The following is a 14,336-nucleotide window of genomic DNA, read 5'->3' on the forward strand; positions in this document are numbered from 1 at the left end:
TGCCTCTTTTCTCCCATTTTAAATAACACTCCCCTTTTACTGGAGTGTTAGCAGCACAGAGGAAAGAGAGGCTGGTAAGGAATAGGGAAGAAGAAAGATAATTTTTGATGTTTGGTTGGGAGAAATACGGTCCATAAACTTAGTTCAGCAACTGCCTGACATATTTGGTAATTTTTTTTTGCACCTCATAGCTTAATATTTTGAACACTCTATCGTGCAAAATTCTTGTTTCCAAGTTTTACTGTTTTATCAGGATATGTTTGTCTTTAATCAGGCAAGTTAGTGGCAACTCTTCTTCCCTTTCCAGTCGGCAGTGAGGTTTTCGTTGTCCGCCCTACTTTCCTAGTGTTCTTTGGTCGTGGATATTGCAAACTTGACTATTCTTCCCTCAAGGTCTTTTCTTCAAGGTTTCCCGACGTTCTGGCGTTATCCAAACCCAAAGCACATTGGGGAGGAATATGTCGGATTCATTTGACGGGCTCGTGAAGCCCTGGGGGCAGCGGATCCCCATGTGGGTGGGGCTGGGCGCGGCAGGGGCGGGGCCGGCGAGGAGCCCAAGGGAAACGGTAGAAGGCAGTTGGGAAAGCCCGCGGGGCAAAGGTTTCACGGTTTTCACGAAGGCTTCGTGTGCTAGGCTGAGGGAATTGGGGTGCCTCCCTCCTGCCTCTCCTTTCTTGATTCTGGAATCTTCAATGGGCTTTTCTCGGTTGCTGGGACCCGGATAGGCAGCGGCTTCGGCTCCAGGGGCGGGTCCCAAGGGTCTCGTCGCTGCTCCGGGGCTGTTGGCCTCCTGGTGTTGGGGGAGGGGCGAGGGAGGTGCTGCTCGCGCCTCCTTTTGCGCATGTGCGGCGGGCTACGAGCGGGTAGCAGCGCGTGCGCGGTGACGTGGACGTCCGGTGCGCGCGCAGGCTCTTCAGCTGGAGCAGACACACGGTGTGCGAACCGAACAGAATAACCCGCCCCCAGCGGGATGTGAAGGACTACGGGTGAGGCCGGCCACGCCCCGCACGGTAACTCTCTGGCCAGGGTGGGGGGGGCGTCGCTTTAGTATTGGCCCGATTGGAGTTTTTCGAGAGTTTGAAGCTCTTGTGTATTTAAACGGCGTGAGAAGCGTTCCGCTGACCGATCTTCGCACGCCCCGGCCAAGGCCCGGCCTTGCGCGGGGCCGCCTTTGGTGCGCGCCTTTGGTCCCCCTAAGCAAGGCTGCGCATGTCACCTCGCGCGCGTCCCCGGTCTCACTTCCGCGTCGCGCAGCGAACTAACTGGGAACATCGACGCCAGAGAGCGGCCACGAGGCGGGTAGGGACGCGCCCATAGCGCGGCCCTGCGCTCGCGTGCGTGGGTTGCCGCACCGCATGGTATGATCCGCGTGACGACTTCCTTCCATCCGGGCTAGGGGCTTTAGGTCGAGAGCCTTGCTTGTGCGCGTTGCGTTTTAGAGCTCAGGTCTCAGGGTTACAAAACTGAGGGAAACGGTGCTGACGTCGCTTTTCTGAGGAGCTGTGTGCAGCGTTTTGACACCTGTACAAATGTCTCCTCTAGCATGCAATTTCCAAGCAAGTTGTTTGAGGCAGGACAGCGAGTTTAATAAAGAAGGAGGGAGAGGAAGAGAGCTGTATATGAGTGGGAACTTGGTAAACAAAGGACCGGTGGTTCCTAAGTGCAGAAATGAGGGCGGGGAAAACAGGTGGGAAGAGCAGGTGTTATTTTCTTTATCCCTCTGTTGGGGCAGTCTTTGGCTAGTTCTCTGTTTATGAGGCTTCCAGTTTCTGTTAAATTGACAAGTAGGTCTCTGCCTTCAGTGGTAGGTGGGTGTGGGACATAAAATAAACCGTTCTGAGCACCAGCAATCAAAGTTGAGGACTCTGTATTCGAAGATTGTGGAGAAGTGAGTGATCATTTCAAATTTGGTTGGGAGTGGAAAGTGGTAGTGTTTTGCTGTGAAGATTTTTGTTTTGCTTTTGGAACCCTGGGGATCCCTTCTGGCTTAAATGCCTCCTTTTGGTGGAAGTAGGGATGGGGCAAAAGAGCTCTGAAAGGAGCAGAACACAGTGAGTAACCAAAGTAACCTTCCAAGGGAAGACCACTCTCCCAGGGTTCCCGTCGCCGGAACAGACATGTGGATCAAGAGAACGGTCGAGCCCACCTGCGCGCCGCCGCCGGTGCGTGTTGTAAAGTTCCACAGGCTTCTGCAGCGGACTACCTGGCAAACGCTGCCTGCTTTGCCTCTACGTTTTGGGCACGACGCCGCGGCTAGGCTGCAGGGAAAGTGTCTGGAGGCGTCGTGACGGCTGATGGGAAGAGGGCTGGCCTGGGAGGGCTGTGTGGCTGGTTCTGTAGTCTCCAAGGTAACAGAATGCGACTGCGTCCCGCCGAGCTATCGGTGGGTTCCGGTCCGGCACGTGATCTATAGGGATTCTTCCCCGGAAGAGCTTCCCTTGCGGCATTTTTTCACGTGGTTTTGGGCCAGCGGGACTCTGCAGTTGAAAAGCGGTGATTGTAGGCCCTTGATAGTCGACGGCGACTGCTTCTCCCAGGGACTAGCGGGAGGGCTTTTCGTTTCTAAGGGTATGGGATCAGCGTTAGTGCTTCTCGCCGTCGTAGCGTTGTTTTCCAGCGGTTGTGTGGGTTCTGCTTAGGTTCACCTAACAGAAAACACATGCTTAGGAGTTGAGGAAATGCAGTGCCCTGGGTACCTTGCCATGCTTATTCCAAGGCAAGGTGGCTGTTTGATTACTGTCCATTTCTGCTGTAAGAGTTCTTCAACAAATTCTTATGCAACTGCTAGGGACCTCAAGTTGTAATTAAGGCACTATTCCTAGGAATAAAAAAATGCATCTTGAAGCCAGCATTAATTAATGGTATCTAGGGATAGAAAAGAAGGGAGCGCCCTACCTCAGGCAAATGCAGTTCTGTGCCTTAAAACCGAAAGCATTAGAGATAATATTTTGAAGCTTACCTTATTAGGGGTATGGTGATAAAATGCCCAGGATATTGCCTAGTCCTAATTAAGTGCTTACTAATAGTCAACAAGTACCATTTAATTATTAAAATTAACCCAATGATGATTAAGAACTGGTAGATGGCTGTTTTACTGACTTTGCCACCATTTGCTATCTTATTTTCTGATTATACCCAAAATCTGTTTTTTTAAGATTTTTCAAATTTCTGGGTTCGTAAATTCAAGTGACCCTATTCACAATTTTTCAGAAGTATAATTTAACTTAACCATAGTCTTATAGTGAATGATCATATTAAGGAACACACTAACGTCTTGTGCCTACAATACAGTAATGTATTTGTTGGATGAAAGGTTATGGTTATTTTTAGCCACTTTGGAAACATTCAGAATGGGTTGACCAGCCTTTGAATATTTTGTTTTTTTTGAATAACAGTATTGATTTGGAATTTTTGTTTTTATTTTTTTGGTGCAATACATGTAATGCATGAAACATTGAATTTGGGTAACTACCTAATAAACTAGTGTATTTTGTAAGTTGTATGAGGGTCACCGCTTTAGTAGTTAAACACTTCCCAAGGAGACATTTAGAATAGAGACTGAAATTGCAACAATTTATGGAACTTGCCACATTACTTATCTGAAAAAGGATTCACTGTGAAAGTGTCTCTGTCTTTCTACCTTGACATTTTCAGAATGTTACTTATATATTTCCCATCTACAACAAAACTTATTTCCTCGCCTCATATTATTAGTTATTTTATGCAGACGAGTGCTTGCTCTTTAAAAGCTGAACTGATATTTTTTTGAACAAGTTACATATATGTACCAAAACTGTGATCTTCCTTAAAGGTTTTAGAGACCTAAATACAGAGTATTTTTAGAATCTTGCTGGAAGGAGTTTTATTTCTTCATGAGTGGCCTAGCTCTTTCTAAAGTACATTTGGTTTTTGCAATTAAAGTTGTCTTAGACTTTAGAGTGGTATTGTGTGCCTGAAACAGCTGAATATGCTGAATTGACTATCCTTTGATTAGGGAAGTGGAATGTGTGCTTAAAAATTGATGTGGAATTCAACTCCTTGTTCCTAAACCAAGTAGCAAGGTATGGCTCAAGATAGAGATTATTTTGATCATAAATTAGGTCTTTGGTTTTGTGCACTTTGATGAACTCATGAAATAACTTGATTGCAGGATTCTTAAAAAAAAGAAATCATGAGTCTGAAAGTTCTAACTTTTTTCTGTCTTCATACACATTTTTAACATATTTAAACTAGGTACCTGTATACAGAGTTCAAATAGGGCAGTCTGACTTTTCTGCACTTAATTTTTTTGTTTAGGCAAAAGGAAAAATTTGAAATGTGTATATATAAAGTTATTGAGTTGTCGGAAAAGTCATGACGTATTTTTTCTGTTTTTCATCGCAAAAATGCGTCATGACTTTTCCGACAACCCAATAGCATAACATTTACTTTAGTCTAACACTGAACTGGATTTGTGTCAGTTGAATTTTTGACATTTCATAGATTAATTTTTGAAAATAATGATTTTTAAAGCATTGGTTAAAAACCTTCTTGGCCCTAGTTTTACCTATAATGATCTGAAAACCAAGCTTTTAATATTGTGGAAGACAATTTTAAGGAAATATTTTTTTTTAAATATTTTATTGGGAAATTGGGGGAGGGGAACAGACAAATTGCTCTCCTTTTGTTCGTCAGTCTAGTTGTGGATGACGTCGCTTCACTGGCCCATGTTGGTATAGTGATCATTGCGCTCTTCCCGGCTGAGGCAGGTTGGTCGCCGACCATCGGATGGTCGCCGACCATCGGATGGTCGCTCACAGCAGCTCACTGCGGCTCACGCTGGCTGCTGGCCACACACGGTAGTTTACGGCAGCCCTACTGCAGCCTACGCCGTCGCCTCACAGCATCCCAGCTCTAGGTGAAGCTGTTGTTCACCATCTTAGCTGTAGAGGGCACAGCGTCGCTGACTCATGGGATCCAAACTGGTGGCCCTGCTGCTCAGAGCTCGTGCTCCCAAGCCAGCTCTTAACCCAGTGAGCCACTCAGAGGGCCCCAGGAAATTCTTAACCCTTTAATGTATTCATAAGTTTGGAATAGCTAAAAAAAAATTTTTTTAGGTAGTTCTTTGCCATTATAGTCATATTTAAATGCAATTAAGAATATTTTGCGTAATTGCTCACAAAAATAGAGATTTGTAACAAAACTTTGAACTTTATGGACTAAATACAGAATTGGGAGTTTACATTGAATTATACACCATTGTGGAGTTTTTCGTTTTTATGAGTTCTCCAAGCTTTACTATTGTTACAGTTACCTTATTCGTGACTTCTAAGTGTGTTTAAATTTTGTTTTATGAATATCTCATAGGTGTTCCTAAGCTTGTTAGTTTTAGGAAACCAATAAACTTAATTGCCGTAAGCCTGAGGCAGCTTTTGAAAAGAATCACCCTAAGTTTGTCTCTTAAAAATAAACTCCAAATTAGAGGAGTGATTCTTTTTTCACCTTTTCTGGGTATTAGTGCTTTAATGTTAGGAAGTGGGTTTCTGTATTTAGCTGTAATAGGAAACAGTAGCTAACCTTGATTTTTTAAAAAAAACCTGTATTTATCATCAGGCTAGAGAATACATTAAGTTTTCTATTATTATTCTCAGGCTAGAGAATATTTCAAGTTTTGGAGGGGTTTTTTTTTTGTTTTTTTTGTTTTGGTGATGTGGCCAGTCCTGTAAGAAGAGATAGAATTCAGATCAGATGCTTTTGCTGCTTGTCAGTAGCTCTGATGAAAATTAAAGTGAGGAGCACCAAAAAGTGGCTGATTTGATTAATCAAAATTACTGTCCCAATTACAAAGAAGTAGTGATGTAGCATCTTTTTTTTTTGTGTAAAGGCTAATTGGAGGTGATAGCTTTTATATCTTGTAGAATATTTAGGTAGTTCAGCACATCAGCTCAGTTGAATTTAACAGTCTGAGATTTTTTACAACTTTTTATAGAGATATGATTCGCATAGCATAAAATTCACCATTGAACAGATACACTTGAGTGGTTTTTATTCCTGAACTTTTTTTTTTTTTTTAGCTGAGCCATCCTGCCACCTGTTGGCACCTGAACATTTTCATCACCCCTTACCCCACCACTGAAGAAAACCCCATACCCATTAGCAGTTGCCCCAATTATCCTTCTCTCCCTCTTCCCTGGCAACCACTCTTTGTTTCTATAGATTGGCCTATCCTGGACATTTAGTATAAATGGAATCATTCAATATATGTGGTGGTTTTGTTTGTTTGTTTGTTTGTTTTTTAGTTGGGGGATTGGGGAGGGGAACAGTGTTGGGGAATCAGGGAAGGAGAACCGACAATTGCTGTCCTTTTGTTCTTCAGTCTAGTTGTGGAGGACATCGCTTCACTGGCCCATGTTGGTATTATCATTGAGCTCTTCCTGGGTGAGGCAGTCGCTCGCTGGCCATTGGATGGCCGCTCACAGCGGCTCACAGCAGCTCATGAAAGCTCACGCTCACTGCCGGCCAGCCCCACTGCAGCCTACGCTGTTGCCGGCGACTCATGGCAGCCCAGTTCCAGGTTGAGCTGTTGTTCACCATCTTAGCTGTAGAGGGCGCAGTGTCACTGGCCCTCATGTGGGATCTGAACTGGGTCCCTGCTGCTCAGAGCTGGTATCCCAAGCCAACTTCTAACCAATGCGCCACTCTGCCGGCCCTATGTGGCGTTTTTTGTTAATAACTTTTAAAAATTAACTTTTAATTGTATTTTGAATGGGTTGTATGTTCAAAAGATACAAAATTTAAAAAATGTTAGTTTGTGGGGCCGGCCGAGTGGCTCAGTTGGTTAAGAGCTCGCGCAAGAATGCAAGCTCTGAGCAACAGCGGTTTGATGCCCAGCCCGAGCTGAGTTGCCTCTGAGCTGCCAACAGGTAGCAGGATGTCTCAGCTAAAGGAAAAAAAAAAAAAAAAGTTAGCTTGTATTTTCCCAGCCACTCAGTTTTCCCTTCATATAGCCAATACTAATGGTTCCTTTTCTGTCTTTACAGTTGATGTCAAGCAAATACATATATACTCTCTTCTTTCTTTGGCTTTTTTTTTCTTTTTTTAAGATTTTTATTGGGGAATTGGGGGAAGGGGAACAGAAAAGTTGCTGTCGTTTTTTGTTCTTCAGTCTAGTTGTGGAGGACGTTGCTTTACTGGCCCAAGTTGGCACCATCATTGTGCTCTTCCCTGGCGAGGCAGATCAGTCGCCGGCTTCTGGACGGCCGCTCACTGCGGCTACTGGCCGCTCATGCTGGCTGCTGGCTACATACGGTAGCCCATGGCAACCCACTGCCACAGGGGCTGCAGCCTACGCCAATGCCGGCGACTCACAGCAGCCCAGCTCCAGGTTGTGCTGTTGTACAGCATCTTAGCTGTAGAGGGCAGTGTCACTGGCCCTCATATGTGGGATCCGAACCGGGGCCCTCTGGCATCCCAAGCCAATTCTTAACCATTGCGCCACTCGGCCGGGCCATCTTTGGCTTTTTTTTTTTTTTAACTTTATAAAGAAAATGTAATCTATAATAACTCTTTTGAATATTTTGCTCTTACTATATCTTGGCAGATAATTTTGTATGAGTCCATAAAGTTGATACATTTTATTTTATAGCTTCAGAATATTCTACTCTGTGGATGTACTATCATTTATTTAACGAGTCTCTATTGATGGATTTTTTTTCTCTAGTCTTTTGCTGTTTTAAATGGAAATGCAGGAAATAATCTATACATATCATTTATCATGGATGTGTATGTGTACATGTGTATATTTAAGATAAAGTCCTGAAAGAACTGCTATTAGGATATATGCATTTGTAGTTTTGATATTTTCATGTTGCCTTCTATTATAGAGAGTATGTCATCTTATACTCTTAGCACCTGGTTAGATGAGAATGCTAGTTGATCTAACACCCTTTCCAGTACCTCTACCAAACTTTGCTTTTTGCCAGTCTGATCAAAGGTCAAAAACAGTATCTCAGGATGGTTTTAATTTACATTTCTCTAATGCTGAGACTATACATTTTCATAGCCATTTGCTCTTCCTATCTTTTGCCCATTTTTCTATTAGACTTTTGGTTTCGTTGGTTTTTACATTAGGGGACCCTTTTTTATATTAGGGAAATGAGTTTTTTATGATATAAGTTGCAAATACCTTTTCCCAGTTGGTCATTTGTTTTTTGTTTTTGCTTGGATGGTTTTAGCTATATTTAAAAAAATTACATGCTTTTGAATTTATCAAAGGTTTTGTGTCGTACTTAATATCAAAAAGTTTTTCTCAGGATTTAAGAATTAAGAAATGACACTGAGGAATGGGGGAGGAATTTAAATGTTTCATCCTTATGGAATTTTGTTCAATGGAAGGTCTGAAATAATGGAGCCAACCTTTTCCTTCACAGTAGGTTCCAGTGATTTGCCATGGTTTCTTTAAATGTATGCACTATCAAGTTAAATTAGCATTTTACTTTTTTATGAACCCATGCCAGTACCATAATAGTTAATTCTGTACAATGGTGACAGGGAAATTTGTTCATTTTTATTCATCCCAGGAGAATTTTATGTGTAACAGAATTCTCTGGCAAATTAATTTATAAAGTGTTGGGATCCTTTTCAAACGCTAATAACCTTCTAGTTTAATCTCCTTAAGTTTGTATACTTTTGTATAACTTTTCTAAAATGAATATATATTTTTGTTTGTTTTTATGTGGTATTATAGTATCTATAGTGAGTGAGTTATTGGAGGGCTAGAATATAAGTAGTTATTAATGAGATTAAAGCGAACTTTAAAAAGATGGTTAAATATTCTAGGATAAATACCCTTACAGTGATTGAGGGAAAGGTATAAGCAACATCTTAGAAGAATTTAGGAATATGTTTCAGGGATAACAATCATTGTTGTGCTTTTGTTAACAAAATAAATATTCACTTAATTAAAGGGTTTTTGTTTTTTTGCTTGTTCTTTAGGCTGGGAAGGCCATTGTGACTATGTGGTGACTACAGTTATCTTACTGAGTTTCCTGCTGGAATCATGGAGGAGAAACAGCAGATTATATTGGCTAATCAAGATGGTGGGACAGTGGCAGGAGCAGCATCTACCTTCTTTGTCATCCTCAAACAGCCAGGAAATGGCAAAACTGATCAAGGAATTTTGGTTACCAATAGGGATGCCTGTGCTTTGGCTAGCAGTGTGTCATCACCAGGAAAATCTAAAGGAAAGATTTGCCTTCCAGCTGATTGTACTGTGGGAGGAATCACTGTCACCTTGGATAACAATAGTATGTGGAATGAGTTCTATCATCGAAGCACAGAGATGATTCTGACCAAGCAGGGAAGACGCATGTTTCCTTACTGTCGTTATTGGATAACAGGTTTAGATTCAAATATGAAGTATATCCTTGTTATGGATATATCTCCTGTGGATAACCATCGTTATAAGTGGAATGGTCGTTGGTGGGAACCTAGTGGAAAGGCTGAGCCCCATGTTTTGGGGAGGGTTTTTATTCATCCAGAATCTCCTTCCACCGGTCATTACTGGATGCATCAACCAGTATCTTTCTATAAACTTAAACTTACTAACAATACACTGGACCAAGAAGGGCATATTATTTTGCACTCTATGCATCGTTATCTGCCACGGCTTCATTTGGTACCTGCAGAAAAGGCTACTGAAGTGATACAATTAAATGGCCCTGGTGTCCACACTTTTACCTTCCCACAGACTGAATTTTTTGCAGTAACAGCGTATCAGAACATTCAGATTACCCAGCTGAAAATAGACTACAATCCATTTGCTAAAGGCTTCCGGGATGATGGACTGAATAGTAAGCCCCAGAGAGATGGAAAGCAAAAAAACAGTTCTGACCAAGAAGGGAATAGTGTTCCCAGTTCTCCGGGTCAGCGGATCCGTCTTACTGAAGGTGAGGGGCCAGAGCTACAGCTGACTGATTCAGATCCTTTATCAAGGGGTCATGAAACATCAGGCAAGGGTTTGGAGAAGGCTTCCCTTAATATAAATCGAGACTTCCTTGGTTTCATGGATATTGACTCATCATTTGGTGAAGTTCCTCAGTTGAAGCAAGAAGTTTCTGAAAGGTACGTAACAGTTTTTCTGTTCTTAAGGGTAAGAAGAAGAGTTTGGATTTAACATATTGGTTGTGTGGACTGCTGATTTTAGACATTGATAAATGTAAGCCACTAAAAAATACACCACAATTGCTTTTACATTCTGTGAAGTGACAGTTCATTTGTCTCAGTTTTCAGTTCATTTGGGTTGATAATAGCCAACTAATGTGTATGAGGTGGTATTGGTGTGGTTTTGATTTGTATTTCCCTAATGATTAGTGATGTTGAGTGAGCACTGAGCATCTTTTCATGTGCTTATTGGTCATTTGTGTATCTTCTTTGGAAAAATGTCTATTCAAGTCCTTGAATATTACATTAAACATTGTTTTTACACACATACAGACAGACCAAAGGAATAAAATAAAGAGCCCAGAAATAGACCCTCAAATATATAGTTAACTGATTTTAACATTAAAAATGTTTTTGTTGCTGCTGAGTTATAGGAGTTCTTCATGTGTTCTGGATATTAATCCAGTATTAAATAAATGATTTGAAAATATTTTTCCTGTTCTATAAGTTGACTTTGATGATACTGTCTTTTGTTGCACAAAACCAAAAGTTTTTAATTTTGATGAAGTACAATTTTTCTGTTTTCTGTTGCTTGTGCTTTTGGTGTCCTACTTAAGGAACCATCACCAAATCCAAGGTTATAAAGAGTTCCCTTTGTGTTTTTCTATTAAGAGTTATATATTAGCTCTTAAATTCAGGCCTTTGATCCATTTGAGCATTTTTAAGTTTGTTATAAGGTATGGGTCCAACTTTTTCATGTGTATATCTAGTTTTCTCAGCACCAGTTGCTGAAAAACTGTCCTTTTCCTATTAAAAGTTCTTGGCACTCTTGTCAAAAATCAGTTAACTATATATTTGAGGGTCTATTTCTGGGCTCTTTATTTTATTCCTTTGGTCTGTCTGTATGTGTGTTCTTAGACTGGTACCACAGTGTTTTGATTACTGTGCTTTTACAGTAAGTTTTGAAATTGGGTCGTGTGAGCCTGCCAACTTTGTTCTCATTATTCAAGATTGTTTTGGTTATCTGATATCTCTTGAAATTCCATATGAATTTAGTATCAGTTTTTCTCCTTCTGCAAAAAAAACACCATTGGGATTTTCATACAGATTACATGGAATCTGTATATTGCTTTGGGTAGTATTGTTATGTAACAGTATTATGTTTTCCAGTTCGTGAACATGGGATATCTTTTCATTTATTTAAGTCTTTAATTTCTTTCAGTAATACTGTATAGTTTTCAACGTAAAAGTCTTTTTACCTCCTTGGCAAAATTTATTTCTGTGTATTTTATTCTTATTGATGCTATTGTAAGTTGAGTGGTTTTCTTAATTTCCTTTTTGAAAAGGAAACTGCTGTTTTATATTGCATATTGCTCAGTGTATAAAATATAACTGATTCTTGTATGATTTTTGTATCCTGCATCTTTGTTGAATTTGTTTATTAACAAGCTTATGCGCACGCGTGTGTGTGTTTCTTTACTTTTCTACATATAAGATCATGTCATTTTATGAATAGAGATAGCTTCACTTTTTTCAATTTGAATGCATATTATTTCTCTTCCTTGCCTAATTGCTCTAGCTATAACTTCCAGCAATATGTTGAATAGAAGTGGTGGAAGTGGGAACACCATGGTTTTAATTTGCATTTTTCTAATGATTAGTAAAGTTGAGCACTTTTTTATATACTTAGACCATTGGGACTATTCAGGTGATCATATATGTGAGAGTTTGTTTTTGTACACTATTCTTTCCCCCTAGATCAGTTTGTCTACCTTAGGCCAAAACCACATTGTTTTAATTAGTATAGCTTGGTAATGGTAACTTCCTGATTTTTAGATTCCACCTATGTGGTCCTACCCTACTCCACTTCTGTGGTAAGGCCTTTTTCTAAAATTAGTCGTTATTGGTTCTTACCTTCTTTGATATATTTATTATTTTGTCTCTTGATTGTATCCAGTTTATTACTCATATATGTTGTTGCAATGTCCATTTCTCCAATGTTGCTCTTGTCAAGCTTTTAATTTTTTGAAAGGAAACTGGATACTGTTACTACTCTGTTTAATTCTTCTGGGTCTGCCTATTGACTTAAATTTAAAGCAAATTTTAAATACAAATAGTACTATTCTGTTTCAACCCTAACCGCTATACTCTATTTCAGTTCTGATACTGACAACCCAGAGTTAGTGTCAGACTCCACAGGTTTAAAGGCAAGGTCCCTGAGACAAGCCCTAGAAGACGAGCCCTACTTCAGATGCCAGCCACAAATGGGGTTCCTAAGCTACCTGGACTTCTGACCAATTGACTACAAATATAGGGGTTCCCATGAATCCCCTCAGGTTCACTAATTCACTAGAATGACTCACAGAACTCAGATGTGTAGAACAGTTATATTATAAAGAATACAGATTAGGAAAAGCCGAATGAAGAGACATATAGGTTAAGGTCAGGAGAGCCTCAAATGTAGAGCTTCCATGTCCTCTCCCCAGGAGACACATAAGGTGTGTCACCCTCCTGGCATATTGATGTATTCACCAACCAGGAAGCTCCATTGAGTTTTGGTGTTCAGGGTTTTAGTTGGGGTTTTGTTAAGTATGTGCGATTGATTAAATCATTGACCTGGTGATTGAACTCATATCTCCAGCCTCCCTCCCCTCCCTGTAGGTCAGGCTATTTATATGTTATAAATTCCCAAAATGTTATTTTCTTTAAATAGTTAATACCATTTAAAGAAATATAAGAAAAACAGTCTTATATTTACTCATGTATTTACTTTTTCCTGGATCTTTTCATTTGTTCCTGGATTCAGTTTCATATTGGTTTATTTCCTATCAGTTTGAAAAACTTTAGTATTTTTTTTTTAACTTTGAAAAAATTGAGATGTAACTCACCGCCATAAAATTAATAATTTTAAAGTGTATAATTCAGTGGTTTTAATATATTCACAGAATTGTACAGTGATGACCACAGTCATCTTTAGGACATTTTCGTCACCCTCCAAAAAACCCGGTTCCCTCTCCTAGTCAATCCCCATTTTCCCTCAGTTACTTTTCAACCCCATCTCAATCTTATGCAAATTCCAGTCTCCTTTTTGTCTCTGGGGATTTGCCTATTCTGGACATTTTGTATAAGTGGAATTATATAATATATGATCTTTGTACCTGGTTTCTTAGTGTGTAATGTTTTCAAGATTCACCAGTGTTGTAGCATGTATCTATCTGTACTTCATTGCTTTTATTGCTGAATAATATTCTATTGTGTCGATAATACCACATTTTATTTGTTCATTCATCAGTTGATAGACATTAAGGTTGTTTCCACTTTTTGGCTATTATAAATGTTGCTATGAACATTTCTGTACAAGTTTTTGTGTGGAAACAGGTGTGTTTTTTTTAAGCTGAGCCATCCTGCCACCTGTTTGTTGGCAGCTCAGTGGCAGCTCAGCTCGGGCTGGGAATCAAACTGCTGTTGCTCAGAGCTCAAACTCTTGAGCGAGTTTTGAATGGTAATAAGCCTATTCTTTCCCCACAAATTGTTTTGGCACCCTTGGCAATTGAAAACAAATTGTGGGCATTTATTACTGGACTCTAAATTCTGTTCATTTGATCTGTATGCTTAGCTGTATGCCAGTATAACACTTTTGATTACTATAGCTTTGTATTAAGTTTTAAAATTGGGAGTGTGAGTTCTCAGAGAACTTTGTTTTTATTTTTCAAGATTTTTGGGGATCTCTATTACTTATTTATTTTTATTAGTTTCAGATGAATTATAGGATATAATTCTATATGAATTATAGGATTAACATGCCATTTTCCACAAAAATCCCAGGTGGGTTTTGATAGGGATTTTGTTGACTCTGCAGATCACTCTCAGGGAGTATTGCTGTCTTATCAATATTAAGTCTTCTAGTATGTAAATGTGGAGTATTTGTCCTTTTATTTAAGTTGTTTTTAATTTCTTTCGACAGTGTTTTGCAGTTTTGTGTGTACAAGTCTTAACACTTCTTTGGTTTAGTGTATTCCTGAGTGTTTTATTCTTGTTGATGCTATTGTAAATGGAATTGGTTATTTTTGTTGTTGTTGTTTTTTTTAAATTAAGCGGTCTTTTTTCTTTTTTTAAAAGATTTTTATTGGGGAATTGGGATGGGAACAGTGCTGGGGAATTGGGGCAAGGGGAACAGACAAGTTGCTGTCCTTTTG

General features: G+C 40.0%; 1 protein-coding gene across 1 annotated transcript in view; it reads left to right on the forward strand.

Annotated features, from left to right (window-relative positions):
• The first annotated feature begins 601 nt into the window (after positions 1–601).
• MGA (MAX dimerization protein MGA) overlaps positions 602–14,336 on the forward strand; it is an 80,961-nt gene continuing 67,226 nt past the window's right edge. The window contains exons 1-2 of the mRNA XM_019644861.1: positions 602–1,010; positions 8,974–10,101. Coding sequence (XP_019500406.1) covers positions 9,038–10,101 — 1,064 coding nt within the window. The 5' untranslated portion in view covers positions 602–1,010; positions 8,974–9,037. The remainder of the gene's footprint in view (positions 1,011–8,973; positions 10,102–14,336) is intronic.

Source organism: Hipposideros armiger, unplaced genomic scaffold, assembly GCF_001890085.2.
Source record: "Hipposideros armiger isolate ML-2016 unplaced genomic scaffold, ASM189008v1 scaffold_92, whole genome shotgun sequence".
Taxonomy (NCBI): Eukaryota; Metazoa; Chordata; class Mammalia; order Chiroptera; family Hipposideridae; genus Hipposideros; species Hipposideros armiger.